We start from the raw sequence: 25,433 nt of genomic DNA, 5'->3' as shown, positions 1-25,433 counted from the left end.
GTTCTCTACCCTTCCATTTATCAACCCATCAATCATCTTTGTTTATTTATCTTATGGGCTTCAAAGTACACACAGGCTTCAGTACACCTCACCCCCAAGCACTCCAGCAAATCATTAACTAGAGTTCAATGTTTGTTTAAGATCCTTCTATTGTAGGTTAAATTTATTTATAAGGAGATGTCCAGATTTTACATGAGTCATTCTCTGGATTTGGGCAAATGCATGCACCTGTATAACCCTAGCCCTATCAAGATACAGAACCTACCAGCACTCCAGAAAGTTCCCTTGTGCATTTTGCCAGCCAACCTTCAACCCTGGCCAGAGGGTCTCATTATTAATTTTTTCACCATTCATTATTTTTGCCTATTTTAGCTCTTTATATAAATGGAGTCATACAGTATATATGCTTTTGTGTGCTGCTCCTTTCTTTCAGCATAATGCATTTGAAATTCCTCTGTGCTGTAACCTGTATCCATAGTTCATTTCTTTTCATTACTAAGGAGTATCATTGTTTATTGATGAGTAGTAAATGAATTGTATGAATATATGAGAGGTTTTTTGATATACACCTGGGCTATTTTTGTGAATAAAATTGCAATGGAAGTCTTTTTTTTGGTACTGGGGATTGAACCACTGAGGCACTCAACCCCAGCCACAACCCCAGCCTTATTTTGTATTTTATTTAGAGAAGGGTCTCACTGAGTTGCTTAGTGCTTCGCAGTTGCTGAGGCTGGCTTTGAACTCACGATTCTCCTGTCTCTGCTTCCCAACCCGCTGGGATTATAGGCATGCGCCACTGTGCTTGGCTGCTATGGAAGTCTTATAATCATCTTTTTTTTTAAACTTATCTTTATTTTGTTCATTTACTTTTACAGAGTGCTGAGAGGATCGAACCCAGTGCCTCACACGTGGGAGGCAAGTGCTTTACTGCTGAGCCACATCCCAGCCACCTTATACTCATCTTTTTTTGTAGATAATTTACTGCTTTTTTGTTTTAAATCTTGGGAAAATTAGCCTTTGAATGTCATGTGTTGTGATTTTTTTCTAATTTTGTCATTTATCTTTTAACTGATGTGTTTTTCTTCAGGCAAGTTTTGAAAATTTTATATAAGCAATTTTAAGAGTCTTTTCCTTAATGTCTTCTGGATTTCATATCATGATTGGAGAAGTTTACTACACTTGATCTTAGCCAAAAGGCCGAGAAGCGATATGATTGGAGAAGTTTGATCTAACTTGACTATAAAAACATTTACTCTTTTATTTCTTAAAAATTTTTTTGTTTTTCTTCTTTGTGTTTTTATTGATACATTATTGTTACACATAATAATGGTATTTGTGGTTATATATTAGTACATGCCATGATGTAACAATATAATTTGTTCAATATCATTCACCAGTATTTCCCCTTTCCCTCCCCTTCTCCCTCCCCCTGGTCCCTTTTGCCTACTTTACTAAATTCCCTTCAATTGTCATAAGATCCTATAACCTTTCTTTCCCTTTTTTCCTCCTTAGCTTCCACATATGAGACAAAACATGTGACTCAAGGCCTTCTGAGTTTGGCTTATTTTACTTAACATAATGTTCCGATAGTACTAGAACCCTTTCTTCATTCTTCTTTTTAAAAAATTTCATAGATGTTCTTGCTTTGTTGATTCCTCAGATGAATAATTCCCAGCTATTTTCAATATTCAGAAAATAATTTTATTGGGGTTTCATTGTGATCACAGAGATTGTGCAGATCCATTTGGGGGAGAAACACATCTATCTGAGATACAGAAGGGGTGAAGGAAAGACAAATATTAAAGATGACTCCTAGATTCTGGACTTGGAGACCAAGTAGATTTCTGGCATCCAGAACTGAGGAAGGGGAAAAGGAAGACGACCTTTCACTGAAGGATGCCCAGGCTTGGAGGAGGTACAGTGAGGAGCTTGGCCCTCCTGAATTGGAGCCGTCCTTGGCAAGCCCACAAGGAGAAGCAGGGAAGCAGAGACCCTCCTTATCCACCTACCCCATTCATTCTGAGGCCTGTTCTCTGCATGGGCTCTGAAGTGACCCAAGGCTTCCTTTGTTGAGCCAAGATGGCCTCCCCAGTGCTTTCCTGAACCCTCCTTTGTTCACCAGGTACTGCCCACTTGCCTCCTTCCCATTCCTCCTGACTTTTGTATTTGCTATTTCCTCTACCTGGAACATTCTGGCCCTAGCTCTTTGCATGGCTTGCTCTTTCCTAACCTTTAATCTCAGCTCAGATATCACTCTCTCAGAGATGTCTATCCTGAGCACCCTATTTGAAGCAGACTGTTTTTTGCTTCCCACTAGCCCCACCAAACTGAGGTTTCTCCCTCTTTCTGTCCCTCTTGTGTTTCCTTCACAGATCTTGACATGCCTTATTATTATTCTATTTGTCCATGTATCATTTGCCCCCATTCAATGGGTCATTTTATGTGTCAACTCGGCTAAGCTTTGGTGACTAGTTTCATCAATCACTCACCGATCTGTTGCTGTGAAGGTATTTTGTAGCTGTGATTAACATCAACTGATTACAATCAGTTGAATTTAAATAAGTGAGATTACCCTACATAATTCACTAGTATTTCACTTTGCCCTCCCCTTCTCCCTCCTTTTGGGTGGGCTTCAGCCAGTTAATTAAAAGAACTTAAGAGCAAAACTGAAGTTTCTCTGAGAAAGAAGAAATTCTATCTGTGGACTGCAGCAGCAGCTTCTGCCTGAGAGTTTCTAGCCTGTCCATCCTGGTGCCCAGTCCTGTGGTTTTGGGTTTGCCTGGCCAGGTCTCCCTCCCATTACACAGTCTCCCACTGGTTCTCTTTCTCTGGCGTAATCCTGATGGATGTATGCCCCCACCTTCCCCAGTTGATTTTATGAGGTTGGGGGTAATGTCTATCTACCTTCCCATGCCTGGCATGTGCATGTTGACATGTCATTTGAATCACATAATTGCCACACACTAGGAAAGACAACCACGTGTGCTCTTTAGAACCTCTTGTCCACTGGATGCAGTGGCACACACTTGTAATCCCAGCAGCTCGGGAGGCTGAGGCAGGAGGATTGCAAGTTCAAAGCCAGCCTCAACAACTTAGCGAAGCCCTGTCTCAAAATAATATATATATATATATATATATATATATATATATATATATATATATAGAGAGAGAGAGAGAGAGAGAGAGAGAGAGAGAGAGAGGATGTGGCTCAGTGGTTTGGTGCCTATAGGTTCAATTCCTGATACAAAACAAAAAGTAGAACTTCTTCTCCCAACACACTGGCTTTCCTGGATGGAGGACAAATGAGAGACAACAGTTTACCCATAGACCTTGGTCCCAGCACTCCAACGGGCCTGAGCATGCTGTAAGGGAAGAGGGAAGACCTGGGGTCTCACATACCTCCCTGGGCACTTCTGGCAGCTTCCCTGGGATTGGCCTCAGGGATGGAAGGGGGGGATTGTGGTTCTTTCTGCCTCTCCAGTGGGGAGTCCTCAGGCATCTGCCTGTAGCTCCTCAGGAGTCATGGGCAGCTGAGTGCCTTCTGCCCCACAGTCCTCCAAGAGAAAACCATGCAGCCAAGAAACAGGTCCCTTAAGGATGGTAGATCAGGCTGTCAAAGGCAGGATGTAGACTCCAAGCTCTTGGAGGGCTTCATCCCAGTGTGGGACCCAGTCCAGCAGCATTCCCTGATGAGTGAAAGTCAGGACTCTGACCAGATGTCCAGAAGCTGAGCTGTTGGGATGGTGGATGCAGGATCCTGAATCAGTTTGTCTGAGTATGAAGTTTGAAAAGTAATGGCTGGAATGTCTCCTTGTAGAGAGGTGGGAGAATGGATGTCATTGTAAGAGAGAGGGCCAGGTGTAGGCCAAAGGGGAAGAAGGGTCCCAGGATACTGTAGGCCCCAGGATCCAAGGGACAGCACATTTCTGCTGAAGGATTGAATCTGCTGAATATTGAAAATTTTCATTGGTTTTATGGACAGGAAGAAGTTTGTGTTTTGACCAGGTTACCTAGGGGGAAGGAGATGACACTGGACGCACACTGTTCTGGGTTGGCGGTGGGTAGGAAGAAAAGGTAGGGCACTGCCACTCACTCCTTGGCAAGGGCTGCAGAGAGTTGGGGTTGGCACTTTATTGGTGCTCCTGGAAAAAATCCAGCAGAGGAAAGGTTGATGGTGCTGGTGACAGAAGCAGTGAAAACAGATGAGAGGGGAGGCACTGCTGGGAGGCCATGAGGCCAGGCTGGGATCGGGTGTTAAGAACAGTGTTCAGGGAATTATCTGTGCTGTGGCCCAAACTGGTTCAGCCATGAGGTTACCCAGGAGGTTTGCTTGGAAAGTTAAACCCTCTGCTAATGGAAGAAGGAATCACCTCAGTGGGACATGACCATCTTTTGTTTTGGTAGAGCTGAAACAGGGATAGCTCTGTCCCATGAGGCTCTCAGGAAGGCTGAGGAGGACATCTGGGAGGGCTGGGCAGGGGGTTTTACAGGGCATGGGATTCAGCTCCCTGATTAGCAGGTTCTGAGAAATAGTCACTGGGCATGTGGCCTAAACCCCTGAGAGGGGATCTGACAGCTGGGCCCTAAGGCTCCAGTGTATCTGGAACTATCATGGACAGGGCACTTGAGGAAGATGGATAATACTGATAAGGAGTAAAGACTGGCTGAGGGGCACTTGTGGGATACCTATTTCCTAGATCTACAGGAATGCTTAGCAGGAAGCAGGAGGGGCCTGTCTGAATGGGGGCTAAAAACTGAGGCTTTTGGGTAATGGTTGTTTCCATGACCCCTTTGGTCCATAGACAAGTAAGACATCTACCCTGGCGATCTTGGCACTTAGTCACAGCCATCTAGTATTAGATGTGGGCATTTTCTGAGAGCAGCTTTTGGTTCTGTTGGACATGACAGGCCCACCTCAGAGCATGTACATTTAATCCTGATCGTTTCTTCAACCATGCTATTACAGCACACGTGAGTGTGTGTGTGTGTGTGTATGTGTGTGTGTGTGTCCCAACTAGCTTCCTCCCCACCTTTTGACAGATGTGGCTCCATTTGTGAATGCTTGCCACCTACTGGCTTAGTTCTGGCCACCTGGTGGGAGAGGCAGAGGTCCAAGCCATCCTATTAGGGTCCCCTTCAGAAGATGCCCAAATCAGATGAATCTCTGTAGAAGACACTTTCTTGCTGTGATGTTGGTGGCCCACAGGTGAAGCACATGGGAGTCCCTGTTGTTTCTGCAGCAGTTTAAGGAAAACCCACCACCCTTAGCAAAGCCTCTGGATGCACATGTGGATGGGGAGAGGAGGGGAAGGTGGGGGGACTGGAGGGCTTCCTGGGATGCTGGGATTGACCAGCTGGTCAGGATTTAAGGGAACTGGGTTGGAACTTCAGGGACCAGAGCTCCTCTGAAGGTGGAACAAATCCAAGTAATGCCTCTCCTTCCACTGACTTCCTGGACCTGGAGGCAAGCCAACTTTGACCTTCTACCTGCACCAATTAGCCTCCCTTTGCCCCACCGGCCCCAGCTCTCCTGGCTCCTCTCAGAATGAGCAGGGCTGCATTTAGCCCAGGCTTTGGACCACAGCCATGGGAGAGGGAGGCAAGAGGACCCTTCTTGCTACATGCTGCAGGGGTGCTCAACTGCCTGTGTCACCAGGGTCTTGTGGCTTTCTTTTCAAAGTATGGGTATATTTCCCTATGTAGCTGACATGTCACCCAACTCGAAGTCACCTCCCTGCCTAGCCACTGTTTGAAAAATAATTTTATTAGAGCTTTATAGTTACACATAGTAGTGGGATTCATCCAAATTCATTTGTGCAAGGTATTCAATGTCAGTTCTTCATTACCCCTTTTTCCCATCCATCTTCCCTCCCCTCTCCTATTCTCCTTCCTCTACTCAGCTTACTTTAGCTCACTTTTTACTTTATATTTGATTGATTCATTCTATGTATGCATAAAGGTAAGGTTCCCTGTTGTATATTTATATATGAACATAACATGACTTCCCAAGAATTCATTCTGCATTGCCTCCCCTTACCTGTCTCTCCACTCCACTTCTCTATCTCCTTCTTCCACATACTGATCTTCTTTTTATCTTTATGTTGTCCCATGCTTCCCTCCCCTTTCATTTATTTCACTCTAGCTTCCCCATATGAGAGAACACATTGACCTTTGAGTTTCTGAGTCTGCCAGTCACTCTCTATGGGTGCCCCTTCCATGAGTGGAGCTGAAGGAGCCCTAAACTTAGGCCTGCACTGCTCTTCTTTGCTTCACACCTGCTTTATCTCCTCAGGTTCCAGGGGTCATACCCAGATAGCAAGTTGACATAGTCATGTGCTCAATTCTGTCAGGATCCACTCTCGGTCCATTTTCAAGGGTGGAAGTGTTTGAGCAAAGAAGGGCAAGTGTGATCTTCAGCAAGGGCAGGAGGATGGAGGTGCAAAGTCTGGATTCTCAGAGGGAGTCTCCCACCCATCCTCTGTCCCCACTGTGGAATTACCTGAGTAGCCACGCAACCCTGTTCCTCTCCTGTAAAATGAGGAGTTGGGATTGAAAATGCTATGCTTCTATGTTACACTAGTCAATCACTGTAATGTGTTCTACCCAGCCAGTTACCCCTGTGTCCTCACCACAGCAGCTTTCTGATGCACAAGACATCAAACCACCTCTGAGAACCAGAGACACTAGCAGGCTCAGCTGACTTGGGTTTGTAGGCACTGAATGCTCCCTGGAAAATGAAAACATAGAGGCACTTTTCTCCTGGCTGTTTATTACAGAACAGAAAAAACACACTGGCTCAAAATAGATGCCAGATTTTGATGTAGAGGCAAAATACGAGGTGGCAATTAAAATGTGATTACACAAAATCTGGACACTGAAAAAAGTTTACAGGACAGTGCGTGTGGATTTTTTTTATAACAGACACTTAAATATACATGACAATAATTGCAGATAGAAACCATCAAAGACAAACTCCAAATCAACTATTAATGTTATAGACTCTTCACCCCAAACCACAGAGCCTTACACCAAGACGAATGCGGAAAGACTTGAAAGCAGGCTTGAAAGCAGGACGGGCTCACCTTCCCCCTGTGAGGGTGCACTGAAGCGGCAGGAAGTGGGGGTTTTCTCTGAGGTCTGAATGACAGAAAGAGGGGAATGTTCTAGTGCCTCGAGGTGGACAGCTCACACAGAGCTCAGCTCTTTGCACCTCTCCCAAATCTAAAGGACATCTAGCTTACCTGCAATTTCTCAGGGGGCACTTAACAATAAAATAGCTTCTGCTGTAGATGCTCATTAGGGAGGAGCTAGCAGGGATGAAGAAGTCTGCAATGAGATTAACAGTCACACCTGGCAGGTGACAGAATTTTTAGTGAAAATGGAAATCAATGACCAAGTGGTTTTTCTATTCAGCATTTGTCAGTTTGTACAACACCCATTGATCACATCCACATCTCTCATTGCATCAAAACCACAGCAACTCAGTCACCTGGCTTAACAAGGTGTCACTGCAGTGGACAACACAGTCTGCATATTTGTATAAAATGTATAATAAACACAAAACAAGGCATAATAAACACAAATCTATTGAAACAAAAGCCGTCACTTTATTTACAAAGTCACAAAACCAAGTATAAATACTTCTGTCATTCGTGTTTAGGAAAACCATTTACAAAATTTTTAAATATATACAAGTAGCTTGAAAAATCGCCAGCTTTCCATTGTTTCTGGTAGAGAGTAGGACAGGCTGGGCTGACACCACTAATGAGGAGCCAAGTGTGACTGTCTGGGGCCAGTTGTGAACTTGATGTGGATTCTGATGACTCCTTTGAGTGACATCAACATGGGGGTTTCTGTGGGCATCCTGCTCTGATCTAAAACTCCTCAGTACCCTTGGTGAGCTGGTCAGCATTCTGGGCTATGGCATTTTGGACTGCAGCTTGCTGTTCCAAAATGTCATCGATCAGCCTCAAATTGCACACCCAGTCTTCATCTGGGCCCTCGCTAGAGCCTTTCAAGAGAGCTTCAATGAAATCCACCTCACTATCATCAGGGGGTGAAATCAGACCATTTAGTGGAGACTGGGGATGAGATTGGAGCAAAAGGTTGTCAGGTGGCAGCTCAGGGAGGCTACCTGTTCTGTTAAATGGACCCAAGGACTGGCTAGCAGCGATGGCAGATGTAGCAGCGGCAGCAGCGGCAGCAGCCACATAGCTTGGTGGCTCAATGCCCTGAATGGGACTCATGGGAGCCATGGTGGCCATGCCCTGCTGGAGGGACTTGGTGGTGTTCAGCACAGGCACAGGGACCTGTATTGGGCTCTGCTGGAAGCTCTGGTTCCCCAGCAGCCTGAAGCTGGGGTTGGCCAGGGCATCACTAACCTTCTGGTCAGGTGTGCCTCCCGGGGCAGCCTGATTAGGGGGCACAAACGGCTGCTGAGATGGAAATGCCGAGGCTACCAGAGGCACTCCCATGGGCACCTTGGCAAAGACTGAGTTGCTATCAAAATGGTGCTTCATGCTGTCATCTCCCTGGCTTGGAGGAGGTTCCCTCGAAACTGCTGTGGTCATAGCTGCTGCCGCCACCATCCAGGCAGCATTGTTGAATACAGTGGGCATTCTTGTCATAGTGGGCTGTCTGAGCTGGTGGGGACTTAGGTGCTGACTGTCCAGGGGGTGGGAGCAGAACCTTGGCAGGGTCACTCCTATAGGGGTGATTTTGGGATTCTGTGGATGCTGGCAGACAGAGCCAAGATTGCCCTGGGGGTTCTGGTTCAAGTGTGAGGATGTGGGACACTGGGGGCTGGAGTTGAATATTCTTTGCTGCTTCTTCAGAGTTGGTGAGATCGTGTTCATGCCCTCATGGCTCTGGTGTCTGGTGGGTTGGATTATTCCTGGATTCTCATTGTTTTGAAGGAGCCCAGGTGTGGATGACATCATATGCTGGCTGGACAGGGGGCTTGCCTTGGTGTGGCTACACTTGGAGGTGACTTGTTCTTGGACGGCTACAGAAAGAGAGACACGGGGATCAGTTCCATAGGCATCCTCAGCAAGGACTGTGGCCACTGGACAGGCCATGGGTCCAGCATCCGTCACTTCTCACCTCATGTCCCTGACTAAGCAACCCTGCTCCCACTGACTCTTTTCAATTCCCCTCATTTCTCTGCCCTCAGCCTGGACACAGTTATTCTGTGAAGCCCTCCCATAACTCCTATGTCTGTACACAAAACACCCCTCACCCAAAGCAGATCATGCTGGATTGAAATGCCAGCTGCCCACCTTTTCAAGTAGACAGGAATCTCTGTGAGACCAGGGGCTGTGTCTGCTCTTACCCTCAGTGCTCTGTATTTAGGGGCTTGTCCTGAATATTTTGTAGAAGAAAGGAAGGGTTGGGGTGGAGTGTGGTGGGTTGTGGAAGATGGCTCAGCCCTCAAACTAGGGAGGATGTAGCTTGCCTCAGCTCTCCACCCAACAAACATGGTAAGAAGGAGTGCTCCCCATAGCCTCTGAGCCCCACGTTTGAGGATCATGTGTTTGCTGACTTGATCTGCAATAAGTTTTCTTTCTAAAGGTCAAAATCTAGGAGGCCACCTTCTGAGCTTCCTGATTTTTGGAGAGAGACAGGGTGGAAAGAGACAGAGCAGAAGACAGAAGGTAGAATCCCAGGTACCTAAGTTTCAGAATGCATCCTGAGTGTGCTGTGGCTGACATCTACCGGCACTCTTGTTCAGTGGAAGCTGTGGAAACTGAGGCACGTGTCAGTCACATGGTTTGCCCGAGGTTAAGCAAGAAACAGTGCAGTTAGAATGCCAGCCTTGGACACTACTCATCTTACACTCCATGATCATAATTACTAATTCTATTTTTCTCTTGTAACTATGCCTAGGTTCTTTTATTACTGTGGCACCTCCAAGTTTTTCAACTAGTTTACACTCTAGCCTCAGCCTTCCTGAAACTGACCTGCTCTGTCCCTGTAGCTGAAGCCTGCCCGACATGCCACTCCAGCCTGGGCAGATAGACACAAAGTTGGCTGGTATCAGGCTCAAAGGCACAGGGATTTTTGCATGAGGCTGGAGAATCAATGGTGTAGAGGTGGCATTGGGTAAAATGAAGATACTGCCACTTGTCGGAGAGTGTTCCCATGAGTATGCTTGGCCTGCTCCAATCTCACCTTACTGGTTTGTAAGGACTGCTTAACTCAGTTCTGCCTGGAAGCCTGTAAATTCCACAAAGGTGGGACCATGTCTAGCTTTTTGCTAACTGGTATATCCTAAGCCAATAAATGTGGAGTACATTCACGGTTGCCATGTGGGTGGTGGGGTGGGGGGAGCTCCTGCTATCTGTAGAGGATCTGGGAGCCAGTAGCCCTGGAACTCATTAGAAATGGAAGGTCAGCCCAGCTCTGTGTGAATGTGCATGGGGGCGTGAATGGGCAGGGTCAGAATTCATGTTCTACTTAACTGACTTACAGACCACTCAAGTGCTTTTCAGAAACACAGATGGTAACTGCTTACTCAGAAGTGAAATCCTGCCCCACCCCTACATATGCATCCCCTGGCAGGTCCCTTTGGGAAAACTGACCTTAACTACTTACCTTGAAAATGGCTCATCTGCTGGCCCATGTACATGCTCCTCTGTTTAGGGGTTATTGCCATAAGACCTGATCTCTGTTTCTCTTGCTAAACAGAAGATGAAAAAGACACATTAGATTATAGCTGCTGAGAAATGTTAGTCTTGGGATCACTGCTTGGGGACCTAGGACTCGGCTTTGGTGCAGCAAAAGCATGAGTGAACACACCAACACATACTTGCATGCATGTCCCACCCTCCACAGCAAAGTTCCACAGGTATAAAGAAAAGTAGGATTCTGCGCCTGGGTTAAAAAACCAACTGCAACAGCATAGGATGGGGCAAGAGGCAGAAATCAGCAGCAGTGCACAGAGAAAAAGACTGAGGCAGTTTGAATGTCTATCTGTTCAGAATGGGTCAGCAGTGCGGTGTGGTCACCAAAAGAACAAATGTAACATTAGGCTGCATTAATAGAAGCAGAGAATGTAGAAGGACGGAGGTGACAGTCCTATGCTACTTTGTGTTGGCCACACATGCCCAGTGTGGATAGGAATCTGGCCATGCCATTTTCAAGGACACCCAGACAAATTGGCTGCATTCAAAGGACACAGTGGCTTGGGCAGAGCAGATTCTGGCCTATTTGGTGGTGGGTGTCCACTCTCTGCAAGGCTGTCATGGGGAAAGGACCAAGGTTTATCTGGGTGGTCCCGGCATGAAGGCTGAATGATCAAATGGTCACATGGACACACTGAGTCCAAGAGTTGGCAGACACTGCCAATTTCTCTTCCTTTTCCTGATTGGCTGCAGCACGGACAATTGGGAGGAGCTTCCTGTCTCCTTCTCAAAGTTGGCTGAGTGGGTGAGGGAGGAGCCAGGCTTTTGGGCTGCAGTGAGCCCCTTACGTTCCATCAAGTAACACATTGTACCAGGGTTGGGGCAGGGGCAGATGAAAGTTAGAGGATGTGACCCAAGAAAAGGCAGGGGAGGGTAGAAAAGTGCAAAGGGAAGGATGTACAGAGAAAGTCCACCCAGGAGCATGAAAAAGAACAAATCAGTGTGGGATAGGCTCATAGACAAAGGAGAAAAACATGGCAGGGAGAGGATCAGAAGAAGGCCCAAGGCAGAAAAAGGCACAAATCACTAAGACCCTCAGCCAGCCAGGGCAAGGTGGTGACTGGGACCCACATCTGACTTCAGTCCACTGCTCAACCTGTGCTCACCTGCTGCCGTCTCTCTCCCTTTCTCCAGAAGCCTGCCTGTGAGTGCACTAACCAACATTTTCTCTCACCTGTGCCCCCCATGTGACAGAGGTCTCAACTGTGCAATATGAGCTGCCTAGGCACTGCCTGCTTTCCTAGTAATGGGCTTCCCCAGGCAGCCCCTCTGTGCATTCAGTGGGGCTGGTGTGGGTGTAGGCAGGGCAGAGGGATGGCACTTTGGAATGTGCCCAGCTCTCAGGCCTGGCAGCAGTACCTGGCCTCAGCTCCTGGCAAGGCAGAGAGGACAAACACATGGCACTGGGAAGACTACACCAGGAGTGATTTCCCCAGCCTGGGCTTTGCTTTTCCATCCCACCCTTAGCCTGCTTCCTGTGCTGGCTCTTGTCTCCTCCCACAGCAGAGGCTGCTGGGATGTGGGTGGAGAGGGCTGTTTCTCGGCTGACCCATGGATCTGCCTTCTTCCTGCTAAAGCACTGGTTGGGCGGGGTGGGGTAGGTTAGCTTTTATGAGTGATCACTGTCTAGGGCACTTCGCACCCATTATTTCCTGTCATCTCAGAAAAAAATGCTCAGTGGGGACAGAAGGCATGACTGCCCCAGGCGATAGCCTCTAGATGTGCCTGAGATGCTCAGGGTGGGTGGGCATTTCTGAAGGCAGCCCTTTCACTTATGTTCTTCTAATTGATTCTTAGATCAGCCTGAGGACATTGGAATACATCCAGAGTCCCCAGCTTACTGATGTGACATGGGAGGCTCACAGAAGTTAAATGACTATCCAAAGCAACATGGAAAGGAAGTGCAATGCTTCCTAACTGCAGACTCAAAGTCTATACCCACTGGCTGCCCCATCACTTTTATCTAGTATCACAATAGTACAGGGACCGGTGCAGACGGAGGTTAGAGAATGTGACCCAAGCAAAAGCAGGGGAGGGCAGAAAAGTGCAAAGGGAAGGATGTACAGAGAAAGACCACCCAGGAGCTCAGCAAACAAGGAAAGCCTGAGCTGGGCAGGATTCAGAGAGTGGAGGCCCCTGCTCCCCTTGTACCATCTTTTGGATAAGAGAGTGCTTCACACTAAGTTTAGGGTTATAGGGACAAAGGGGATACTAGAGCATCCAGAGTTTAAGGGGAAAATCTGGTCGGCTGCATAACTATACATACTGCCAAGGTCAAACAGTGCCCTTGCCCAGCCAGTAGTGCTGGCAGCTGCTCTGTAGAAGCCCTGTGTCTGTGGGGACCCCCAGAAAGCTGGGGTATTCCACCAGCTCTTCACCCTGCTAGGGTGTCCAGAGACACTGCCAGTCCTCTCCTCCCTGACAGAGGGGGCCTGGGCACTCTCTCCAGCCTTTCCAAGGAGGCTGCTTCCTTTGTTTTGCAGAGGGAGGCTCTGATCCTTTGTTCTGAATCAATGTGCTCCAAAGATAAGCCACAAGAAAACAGTTGTTGCCTTTTGACACTGACAATTAGAATCGTTGGAAAATGGAGAAAACAGGAAATGACAAATGGTTTCAGTGACCAGGAGGAAATGGTGGCTGAAAATTGCTGCTTAGTGACAGACACTCACTTTCTGCCCTCTTGTAAAGGATGGCCCAGGTCGTGTGGCTTTTTATAAGCAAAGTTATGGAGACAGTCATCAAAGGACTAAATTTTCTAAGGCTGCGATTGTCATATACACTTTATCCTATTGTTCCCGGGACACTGATAAGTGAGCCCTGTGTGCCTCTCCCACAGTGGCCATCCTGATGGGCTAGGGCCAGCAGGAAGTCTCAGAGAACTAAGGCCTCCCCCTTCCTCTGTCTCACCTATTCTCAGCCCCACTCAGCCAATTCACAGACAAGTCCTGGGCTGCCTTTCAGGAAGCTTCGTGTTGATGCTCAGGAAGCTGTACAGCCCCACCAGTCTCTAGGGGCTCATAGAAGGGCTAATGCCTTAACTTGTGTGCCAAGCAGGAGCGAAAGGCAAAAGGCCAGGCCTAACCAAAGGCTGCCACTGCCTCCTGGCACCACTGAGCTCAGTACGGTGCCTGCCAATAGACTAGGCTGGGCACTGTACCAGCTTCACCCTGCAGCCACCACATGCTCATGTTTCTGTGCACCCCAGTACAATCACCTGGATGCTTCCTTCTCATCAGGGCAGAGGGAAAGTGATCTTAATAACAATTCAACCACCTAATTGGAAAAAGAGACTCTCCAATTGGGGGGAGTCAGAGGGCAGTAGAATCATATACAAAGACAGGTGCCCACAAAGGATTCCTGAGTTTCAGCCTGATTCAGATTGAAGTCACTCACTCCACGATCCCCTAGAGGAAAGCATTCTGATTCAGAGAAATACAGCATATCGATTGAGAGAGGGAGGGAAGAGGGAGAGTGAGATGGAAAAAAAGTGGGAGAACAGGAGGGAGGGAGGGAGGGAGGGAGAGAGAGAGAGAGAGAGAGAGAGAGAGAGAGAGAGAGAGAGAGAAAAGAGGGAGGAGAAAAAAGGGGAGGGGGAACAGAGGAGAAAGATTCTTTTTCCCTCATAAGGGAATCCCCACCTGGTTTCCCCAGTGAACACTGCTTGTGCCAGCAAAGGCACTGAGCTATGTGTCCCATAGGGTAATGAGCTCTAGCGTGGGTTTGTTTATTACTCCACAAGGAAGAGCACCTTCTTTTGTAGATTATGGAAGCAAGAATTGGCAACAACTCACTGGCCCTTGGGACTTTTCCTTTGACATGACAGGAGGATGGCATACTGCATGAGAATTCCCACATCACTGAGATCTGATTTCTGAGGGGTCCCATGCTCCCCCATGGATGGGCACTCCTGAGACCCATGGGCTCTGGCCAGCCAGGACCCATAGAGAGACACAATTTAGTTACAGCTGCCAGAAGCCCAGTTTGGGGTGCTCTTATGCAAAAATTTCTTCTTGAGCATCTTTCAGAAACTGTGGGGGTTTCCTACAATGAATGGTAGGCAAGTATTCATTGTTTACTAGGTTCCTCAACTCTCAGAGCCTGTGACTCAATTTCTCCAGAAGACAGGGAGCGATGAGTACCCATCAGGTCACATCTCCCTGTGTATCACTGGGGCCATGACTTGGGGTGGAACCTGCTTAACACCTGCGCTTGTGTATGGCCTTGGCTTCATGGCTTCCCCTGCCCAGAGTGTCATGAGAGGGACAGAGGCCTCAATGACTCTAGGGTCCCTAAACTTAACTGTGCAAGGACGTGATGGGCTTACAGGGCAGCCCAGTCAGCCCCTCTGCCAGTCATTTGATGAACATGGGTCTGCTATGGACCAGGTTCTGTTTCCAGCTTGGAGTTGGCACTGTGTACCTCCACTCTTATGGAGCTTACAGGAGACAGGGAGGCTGACAAGACCCAAGTAAATCAGTCAAAGAGGATAATGTTCTACAGACAATATGCCAGGGTGAAGGGATGGTGGTGGAAGGTACTGGCAGAATCCCTGGGTGAGGCATGGGACCCTGAGGGGGAACTGGATCCTGACACACAGTTCCATATGCTTGGCAAAACCTATAGCAGCATTGGCCTTCTGGGGTCTTTTTTTGTCCCTTTGGACAGTGGTGCAGGAGGTGGAGCTCTCTCCCACAGAAAGAGCCCTTGGGTCCCAACCAGTGGAAGCTATCATCAGGGGCTTCACAAAATAAATACTATCAAAAGCAAATGGCTGAACTCCATGTAGGTCCTTTTTTGCTACTTGACCTATGACTGTGTAAATCATTCTGAGTCCTCCTCCATCTTGGTGGTTCCAGGGCCACCTGGAACCTGTCAAATGCTGGGATGATCCTTGGGCAGAGGAAACAAAATCTTTGTTATTTCTGTCCCAAACTCACAGGCTATTGTGACAAGTGCCGAGGACCCCCCTCAGTGTGGCCAACTTCTAAAGTTCCTAGAGAAAATGTTGGGGCCACACATGTGCTCTGCCCTCTGCTACTCGGGCAGACAGATAATGAGGTGAGGTAAAGGAACTCTCCAGGCATGCTAGCTGGGATCCTCTCATTTGTGGCTTCTGAGGCCAGGGCAAGGCAGGACAGAGCAGGATAGAAATGGCGACATTCCGAGTGGACGACATCTATATCCTTTTTCTCTAATTTTGTTTCCCTGGCAGCTTTGGGCTGGACAATATTCTTCTGGTTTCATCTGAAGAGCGAACAGCTGAGGAGTACTGTGACTCTGAAGGAGAAAGAAATCAATAGCCCTTGAACGGAAAGCACTGCTTGTTCTTCCAGGCCAGGGCAGGCAGGATAAAGAGAACAAGGCTGGATGTACCAAAGCCGCATTTCCATTAAAGGCCAGAATCCCAGGAGGCCCTTTCAGCTTGATGGCCATCTTCTGATTACTATCACTTAGAAAATGCTCGTATCTCCAGCTCTCTCTCTGCAGATAGGGCAGACATCCTGTGCACATTGATATTTCATGCACCAGAATAACAACTCCAAGATCCAAATGAAATTCTCTGCAAAAGCTGGTATGCATCATCTTGCTGTCATGACTGTTAATGTGACTCTTTGGGGCATGTAAGCCAGCCATTCTTTCTAGACTCTAGAGGTTGATTCAAACTCTCAGCCATCTTGGGATAGGCTTGGCTTGGATGCCTTCTCCCTTCCCTCCTGGACTGCCAGGCCTTCAGTGGGGTCAGAGAATACCATGCGGTGCAGAACCCACAGCAGATTGCTGGCAGGAGAGGCGGTTCCTGAGCCCCCACTTGGTATCAAACAGGCAGTCATCTGGTAGGGGGATTTGGAAGCACAGAAGTACAACCCCTACTCCCCTTGGGCTCCCAGTCTGGCAGCAGGGACAGGCAGGCAGGAAAGGAAATGGAATGCCAGAAGGTGTCCAGAAGAGGGAGAGAGAAACTGCACCCTGAGCAATCCCCCACTTGTTTCCCTGCAGGTGAGGCCAAGATACCTGGAGAATTCTGCTTGCTTGGGCTAGAGAAAAAGGAAGGCCAGAAAGCACTACAAATCCCTCAGAGGCATACAGAACTTTATGGGTTGCCTTCAGAGCTGTCACCTCCTGTGTTCCTCCCAAATAACCCCGTGAGGCAGGCGGGCAGGCTGAGCGGGTGGCTGTGCCCCAGTTGACAGATGAGGAAAGCGAGGCTTGAGGAGAAGTGACTTACCTGCGGCATCGCAGCTAGGCAGTAGTGGAGCAGGCACCTGCCTCCAGTCCTTCGGATCCCAGCCGCCCCAGGGCGCTGCCTCTGAGGTGCTGTACGAGGAGGTGACTCTGGCCAGCTCATGAGCAAAGGAGCTGCCGGGCAGGAAGGACTCACTCCCCAGGGCCTGGCAGGATGGGGGCTGACGCCCGAGGCTGACCTGAGGGGGCCTGGCTTCCCCAAGCTTGCAGGCTTTGTCTACATGGGTCTACAACAACCGATTGAACAATCCATCAGCTGCTTGACTAGGAAAAGTTTCCGACTGATTTTGTCACTGTTCTGACCTCCTACTTGGGTGGTTTGGGTGTTGTGGTTATATACACCAACTGGTTTGGGGAAGCAAAACCAAATAGCTTTGTGGTCTTAGCTTGTCTTGGGTCACAGACTCCTTTGAGAATCAGTTAAAGGCTATAGTCTCTCGCCACAGAAAATGCCCCCGTAGTGTCTCCCCCTTCCTTCCCAGAGCATCCATGTTTTACATATAATTTTAGGGGTCTTCTTGACCACTTAATACCCATCCATGGATTTTGAGCAATTACTAGCTTGTGGAAAGCTGGAATAAAGCTACATCAGATACCTGGTTCATGGATCAAACCCCTCCCCACCCTGCCCCACCCCCACCCTCACAACAGAGCACACAACTCCAACTGGTTTGTAGTTCTGTGTGGGTAGACATGCTGCGGGGTCTGAAAAACCAAATGGTGAGTGCAAAACCAGTCAAGTGTACACCTCCCAACAGTCAAAACCCAAACTTGTCCGTGCCAGGGCCTCAAGGTTTCAGGATTGGATGGACAGGAACTCCCTTTCCATTAAGCTTTAGAAGGGAGGCATGACACCAGCATTGAATGTATGACCCAATTCATTCAGCAGAAGCAATTAAAATAACCTTCTACTTGATATCTATGTCAGCAAAAGCTTCAAAACTTAGATGAGTGGACGAGCCAGACTTTTACACCCTGACGAGCATGCCAAGTGTTTAGTAGCAGTGGTGTCCAAGAGGACTGGGCCAAAGACTGCATGATGACAACTCGTTGTTTTTCCCTGAAGCAGCATCTTCATTCTCCTACGTTTAAGACTGAGCTGCAAGTGATCAAAAACTGGGTCCAAGAAACAGTCCAGTGGAAAGAAAAACACCTCTCACATCTAAGCTAAACACTTATGAAGCACCTACTATGAGCAAGTCTTTCCAATGGATGATAGTCCAGTAGATTTTTCGATATATTATTTGAAAAAAAGCAATAAAAATTGCCACTGCCATGAAATTTACTGAGCATTTTCTACACTCTAGGCATTAACCCAAGTGCTTGCAATATTTGGTCTTATTCAATTCTTATAAACAGTTGTCTCTGAAGTAGGGACTAATTACAGTCCTTACTATATGGATGAAGGCACTGAGGCCCAGAGATGTTAACTATGTTGCCCAAAGTTACCACAGCTAGCTAGAAGTAGAGCAGGATGCAGACCTAGGTATGCCTCAGTCCAAAACCCACACATACACGTTCAGGTACGAACATGGTATATAGAAAGCAAGTTTTGAAATGGAGAAATTGTCTTAATGTTCTATTAAGAAAAACACAGGCAGAGTATTACAAGGGAGGCTCCAGACAAATACTTAAGAGCAAGTTATAAATATTTAAAAATAGGCATTAGAAGACAACCTAACTACCTGAAGAGTTTTAGAGATAACACATTCTCATCCAAAAACAAATGAATAACCAAAAAACAAAAACAAAACTCCCCCCAAAGCCAAAAATAAAGCTAAAAAGAACACGAATTAGGCTTAGCAAGTGAACTTAATGTACCCGTGAAAAAGAGTTCTTTGCCATTCTGTTGGTGTTAATACCAACCATAGAGAACACAGGTCCTCTTCCATTGGGGTGATTCATTAGCACAGAGCTGGGCTCACTGGCCATGTGCAGCTTTATTTCATCAAGCTCCAATTTGTCCTTGGAGCAAGGTCATCTGGGTGGAGTAAGTGCAGAAACGTGGCTTTCTACAACTCACAATCCTTTACTCCTGCACTTCTAGTTCCTTGATGATTCGGAACAATATTTTACAGCCGTATTGGTTTTTAAGACCCCAATATACAAATATTCTTAGGTTCTGATGACTTGCCTGCTCCATGATGACACATTCTAAAAGCAATTGATGGGGCTTATTTGGACAGATTGAAAGCTTTTTAAGCTTTTGCTCAGGAATCTCTGGTAGCTTCATGTACTTGCAAGATATTAGTGATGGGTCAAGAAACAGGATCCCCTATCAGCATTAGCATAGCTTGCAATGCCTCAGTAGTCCATCACGCAGAAAAAAATGCAGATGGCACATGGATGTGTTCATCAGCAGAAGTCCCAACAGTGTGGGAACAATCAAGAGTGGGCCTGGAGCCACTCACTCAAGTGGAGCAGGATGGGATCAGGCACTACCGATGCAATCCCCAGTTTTAGAAAAATGGAATAAAGAAAATACGAAGCCTTATGAGTGTCTGTCCCAAAGACAGAGATGGATTTACCAAAGTTAATTATGTTTAGAAACCTTTAGAAGTTACAATGTTCCTAACAACCTTTTATACACTTATAGGATATGTGATAAGTAGTTTCCTTTCCTAATTAAATAAAAGGCAGAAAACATGCCCATCAGCCAGCCATAAAGCTCTCACTTGGTCAGAGTCAAGATCAAATGACATTTCTTTTCTGATGGCAACTAGCTCAAAGTCACATGATAGGTAAGTGACAGAGCTGAAAGCTGAACCTGGGTCTGACTTTCAAAAAAGCCAGGCTTTTAGTCACAAACACTAAAGGTAGTTGAAGATGAAGCAGTGTTCAAAGAAAAACCCTTAGGCTTATGCATACTCCTTACTCCAATTTTCCCAGCCTCAAGTTCCCCAAGTGCCACCTTGCTGGGTACAGTAAGTACTGCTGATAGGCCCTAGGGTTCCTGAGAAGCCATACAACTAACTGACACATTCTAGCAACCAAGGAAGGGAGTGGCAGGATTTCCTTTGGAGACTTCCGGATTTAGACAGCAGATTTAATGCATGCATTTTAATTCATTCCTTCTCAAAGTCCCATTAGAACTACAGCAAAGGTTTATATTTTGCTTTGTTTTTAAAGGAAAAAATCCCACCAGATAGGGAGTGTAGAAGAGGAGATGGCACCATAATTTAAGAAGAAGCTATATAGTACATACACTTAGCTAGGCATGGTGGCATGTACCTGTAGTTCCAGCTACTAGGGAGACTGAGACAGAGGAACTGCTAAAGCTCAGGAGTTGGAGGCCATCCTGGGAAACACAGTGAGGCCCCATCCCCAAAGAAAAATGTCAACAGAGCAGGCTTCACTGACGACATAGCCCCATGGAAGCTAAATCACCAGTGGGCAGAACAGAAAGCTGAAAAGAAACTTGATCTCTATGGCAGAATCTTCATCAAGCTCAGAAATAGAAGCCTCAGATTGTCTCTGGAAATGGAAGGTGAAGTGGAAAGGTGCTGAGAGCCATACCCGAGTCCAAATGATGCATGGCATTTTTGCCAGAACGGAGTGGTTGAGAGGTGACCAGCAAGCCATTGAGATGATAATGGTTATGTTAAGCTGTGTATATTAGACCCCTGCTGTCGGCCTCCTCCTGCTACTTTGGAGTTCTTGTGCTACTTTGGAGTTCTCGCGGGGATTCCTGGAGAGTTCCCATTGGTTGGTGAAATGCCGCAGTCTGGCTGGGCACAAATCACAAGCCACTCAAGCAGGAACAAACTTTATTTCTGAACTCCACCAGCACACTCCACACACGCTCCCCGGGAACTCTCCCCGGGAACTCTCCCGAACACCTCGAGGCTCCTCCTGGAACCACCAACCGGAATTCCCTCCTCCGGCACTTCCCCAACCAATGGGAACTCTCCAGGAATCCCCGCGAAAACTCCAAAGTAGCAGGAGGAGGCCGACAGCAGGGGTCTAATATACACAGCTTAACATAACCATTATCATCTCAATGGCTTGCTGGTCACCTCTCAACCACTCCGTTCTGGCAAAAATGCCATGCAACATTCGGACTTGGGTATGGCTCTCAGCAGAAAGGGGTGGTGGCCAATGTAATAGGGGTTGGTAAAAGCTGTTTAGGAAGCAGGTAGATCTCTGAATCCCCTCCTGACTCCGTCCTTGGGCAATCACCTCTCCCTAACTCTGGTGGAGATGAGAGATCTGATTTGACTTTTGCTGGTGAATTTCCACTCTGCTTTACAGGTGCTGCTGCCTGGATAACCTGAGAACTGTCACTTCCCCCCATGGAGATGTTTTGCACTGGCCTACACCTGATAGCTGAAGGAATTGAAGGCAGCCTATGATGAGCATGAAAGCAAAACCCAGCAGTGGCCCAATCTCTCTAACTGTATTTATTTTTTATGTATATAGCACCATGTCTAGAACTCTGCCAGGCATCCTGATGGTGGTGGACTTTGTACATTCCCAGGTTCATGGTGCCTTTAGCCACTTACTTCTCTAAGAGATAGTCTGGGGGTAGATAGTCAGAGGCAGCTTAGCTTTCCTTCTTCTAGAAGCCTTGTACCCTAGGTTGTGTTTGTCACTCAGTTTTCCAAAACAAAGCTATTGCATGTTTAAGAGTCCACTTATAAGTGATGAAGCTACATAGAAAATAAAGAGAATGATGATAGAATGAGGATAGTGGCTAACTCCATGACAGGAGGCTGTGGCAGAAGGGGTGTACAAAGTTCTACTTGGTGGTTGTCAACATTCTATTTCTGTACCTGATCAGTGCTAACATGAAGACTTTTCACTCTGTCACAATGTACACATCAACCTTCCAGACTTTTCTGTATCTGTTATATTTCCCAGTAATGGGGAAAGGCTGTATACACAGGTTAATACCAACAATGTTATATACATTTCTGTATAGAAAAAGTTAGTGAAATACTATATTCCAACATGTTCACAATAGCTGTCCCTAGGTTATTTATATATTCATATGTTTGTATTTATATATTTTATATGAAGTTTGTTTTCTGCATTTTTTTCAAGTTGAATACAGAAAGCATATATTACTCTAGTAATCACAACATGAAGTTTGTTTTCTGCATTTTTTTCAAGTTGAGTACAAAAAGCATATATTACTCTAGTAATCAGAAAGTCATAAAATGTATTCTGAAAAGATAAGGTCCTTATGTAAAACTGAAACTAATAACGATCAACAAAATTGTGGAGACAAGTCATCTGTGGAAGTCTATGCAGAAAACAACTACCTAATGCATTTTGACTAAGCACAAGGACTAAAATGAGCTCAAAGCTCCTTGGAATCTTCTAGGGTGTATTTCTACAGTCAGCACTGGGAAGTCAGTATGGGTGTTATCTCTGGAAATAGGGAGGGTACCTGGGGATTTCTAAGCTATTGGATGTATTATTTCTTGACCTGGTTGATGGGTTATGTGGGTGTCAGCTTTAGTATTACATGCTTTATAGTTTCTTCTGTATGTACAGTATATACTCCAAAATAGATTCCCTTGAGAGAAAATCAGGAATTGTGATAACAGAAAATATGATGCTATGTAAAAGAAGCAACCCAAGTTTATGTAAAAGCACCATTCCTTTGGAAAAGTTTATTTTGGAATTTGGGGCTTATTATGTGGTTTTGTGCTACAAATCATAGCTCTTTTTGGAGCTGCTTTAGGCACAGGGAATTGGGGTGGGTCAAGGTTGCAGTGCCCTTACTCAGTGCACTCTTGGTAGATTTAGAGCTTGCAGATGTCAGCTGTCTTGAGATCTTGTCAGGGATGCCAACCCTTTCAGGGTTTAGGATTTGGGTCCTGTCTTCTTCCCCCAGGTTTGTCCACATAGACAACTCAAACTACCCCATGGTTTGCTGCTACTCTTCTCTGGTGGCCACCTATCTAGTCACTGAATCCATCAGTACCATAAAAGACTATTCACCATGATCAAATGGATTCATCCCAAGGATGCAAGCAGGGTTCAATATATGCAAACAAATGCACAAACGTGATCCACTATGTCAACAGAATGGACAGAAACAATATGGTCATCCCAATTGATGTATAAAAAGTTTTTAATAAAATTCAACATCCCTTCATGATAATATGCTGAACAAATTGGGCATATAAGGAATATACCTTAACATAATAAAGCCTATTTATAATAAACCAACAGCTAACAATATACTAAATGGAGGAAAAAGTAAAAGCTTTTACTCTAAGATATGGAATGAGACTAGGATGCTTACTTCCACCACTTTTATTCAACATAGTGTTGGATGTCTTGAAACCCCAAAAACTCCACCAAAAAAGACCCATTAGAACTAATAAATGAACTCAGCATGGTTGTAGGATACAAAATCCTACATACAAAAATTAGTAGTATTGCTGTACATTGATAGAAAATTACCTAAAATAGAAATCAAGAAGCCAATCCAATTTATAATAACTATAAAAGTAACAGACTACCTAGGAATAATTAACCAAAGAGGGGAAAAGTATCTACAATAAAATTTATAAGTCATTGATGAAAGAAATTAAAGAGGTCACAAAATGTAGAACTATATCTGGTGTTCATGATTGGAAAAATCCATTGTTAAAAACGTCCATACTATCCAAAGTGATCTCAATGCAATCCTTGTGAAAATATCAATGATATTCTTTGCAGAACCAGGGAAAACAATTCTAAAATTTATATGGAACTACTACCAAACAAACAAAATCATGCCAAAGTCATCTTGAGCAAAAGAAGAAAGTAGGAAGCATTATACAATTTCACTTCAAAACATTCTACAAATCCTTAATAACCAAAGCAGCATGATATTGGCAAAAAATGGACACATAACCAATGGAATGGAACAGTCCAGAAGTAAACCTATGAATCTACAGCCAACTGTTTTTTGACAAACATGTTAAGAACATGCATTAGAGAAGAGAGTCTTCTCAATAAATGGTGCTGGGAAAATTGGATATACAGATTCAGAAGAATGAATCTAGACTCCTGTAGGTCACCTTTTATAAAAATCATCAAGGGTCTAGGGTATAGCTCAGTGGTAAAGCATTTGCTAAGCATATGTGAGACTCTGAATCAGATTCTGAGAACCACACACACAAAAGAATTAAAAATTGATTAAAGACTTAAATATAAGATCTGAGATGATGACACTATTAGAAGAAAACAGTGGATATGCTTTAGGACTTTGGAATGGACAAGAATTTTTTTTTTTGGAGAAGGATCCAAAAGCACAGAAAACAAAAGTAAAAATAGACAAATTTAATTAAATCAAACTGAAAAGCTTCAACACAGCGAAGTAAACAATCAATACACAGTAAAGTGTCACTGGGTGCGGTAGTGTATGCCTGTGATCCCAGTGGCTCAGGAGGCTGAGGAAGGAGGATCCCAAGTTCAAAGCCAGCCTCAGCAACTTAGCGAGGCCCTGAGCAACTCACTGAGAACCTATCATCTCAATATATATATATATATATATATATATATATATATATATATATATATAACATGGCTTGAAATGTGGCTCTGTAGTAAAGTGTCTCTGGATTCAATCCCTGATACTGAAAGCAAAAACAAAAACAAAACAAAACAACTAAAAACAAACAAACAAAAAAGTCCAGTGAAGTGTCGATGTACAGAATGGGAGAAAATATTTGTAAACTATATCTGACAAGGGGTTGATATCCAGAATATACCAGGAATTTCAAAAACTCAAAAACCAAAAAAGCCTAAAAGGAGCAAAAGATATAGACATTTCTCAAAAGAAGACATAAAAATGACCAAGTATATGAAAAATGTTAAACGTCATTAATCATAAGAGATATGCAATATCAAAGTTGGGGGTGGCATCTTACCCCAGAATGGCTCTTTTCAAAGAGACTAAAGATAACTAACTGGCAAAGATGTGGAGAAAAGGGAACTCTTGTACACTGTGGGTGCAAATGTAAATTAGAACAGCCAATACAGAACACAGAATACAGTTCCTCAAAAAATTGAAAATAGAACTACCATATGATCTGGCAATTCCATAATAGGGTTTATATCCAAAGGAAATGAAATCATTAGGTTGAAGATACATCTATACTCCCATGTTCATTGCTGCACTATGCACAATGACCAATAAGTGGAAATAACCCACGTCCACTACTGGATGAGTGGACAAAGAAAATGTGGTACATATACACAATGTGGTACATATACACCATTCAGTCATATAAAAAGAATGAGATGCTAGAATTTGCAGCAACATGGATGGGATTGGAGATCATTATGTTAAGTGATATAAGCCAGGCACAGTTATCACATAGTCTCACTTGTATGTGGAATCTAAAAAAGTTAATCCCATAGAAGTTGGGAGTAGAATGGTAGTTACTACAGTCTGGGGAAAGAGGAAGGGTGGGAAGAGGTTGATCAATGGCACTAATTTACAGTTAGAGAAGATCAAGAAGCTCTGGTGTGCTATTGCACAGTATGATGACTAGAGATAATAAT

General features: G+C 45.4%; 1 protein-coding gene and 1 pseudogene across 2 annotated transcripts in view; both read right to left on the bottom strand.

Annotated features, from left to right (window-relative positions):
- Nucleotides 1-1,071: 1,071 nt before the first annotated feature.
- On the bottom strand, nucleotides 1,072-1,209 carry LOC114107180 (U2 spliceosomal RNA; annotated as a pseudogene).
- Nucleotides 1,210-7,585: 6,376 nt separating this feature from the next.
- Mamld1 (mastermind like domain containing 1) overlaps nucleotides 7,586-25,433 on the bottom strand; it is a 107,886-nt gene continuing 90,038 nt past the window's right edge. The window contains exons 4-6 of one of the 2 annotated variants that reach the window (XM_027954522.2): nucleotides 16,909-17,152; nucleotides 10,594-10,678; nucleotides 8,918-9,004 (exon numbers count right to left, since the gene is read on the bottom strand). In XM_027954522.2, the coding sequence (XP_027810323.2) occupies nucleotides 10,638-10,678; nucleotides 16,909-17,152 (285 nt within the window). In that variant the 3' untranslated portion in view covers nucleotides 8,918-9,004; nucleotides 10,594-10,637. Of the gene's footprint in view, nucleotides 9,005-10,593; nucleotides 10,679-16,908; nucleotides 17,153-25,433 lie in introns of both variants that reach the window. The other variant, XM_071606432.1, reaches the window with a different exon arrangement.

This window comes from Marmota flaviventris, chromosome X (assembly GCF_047511675.1).
Source record: "Marmota flaviventris isolate mMarFla1 chromosome X, mMarFla1.hap1, whole genome shotgun sequence".
NCBI lineage: Eukaryota > Metazoa > Chordata > Mammalia > Rodentia > Sciuridae > Marmota > Marmota flaviventris.
This window is presented reverse-complemented; position numbering and strand designations above follow the sequence as displayed.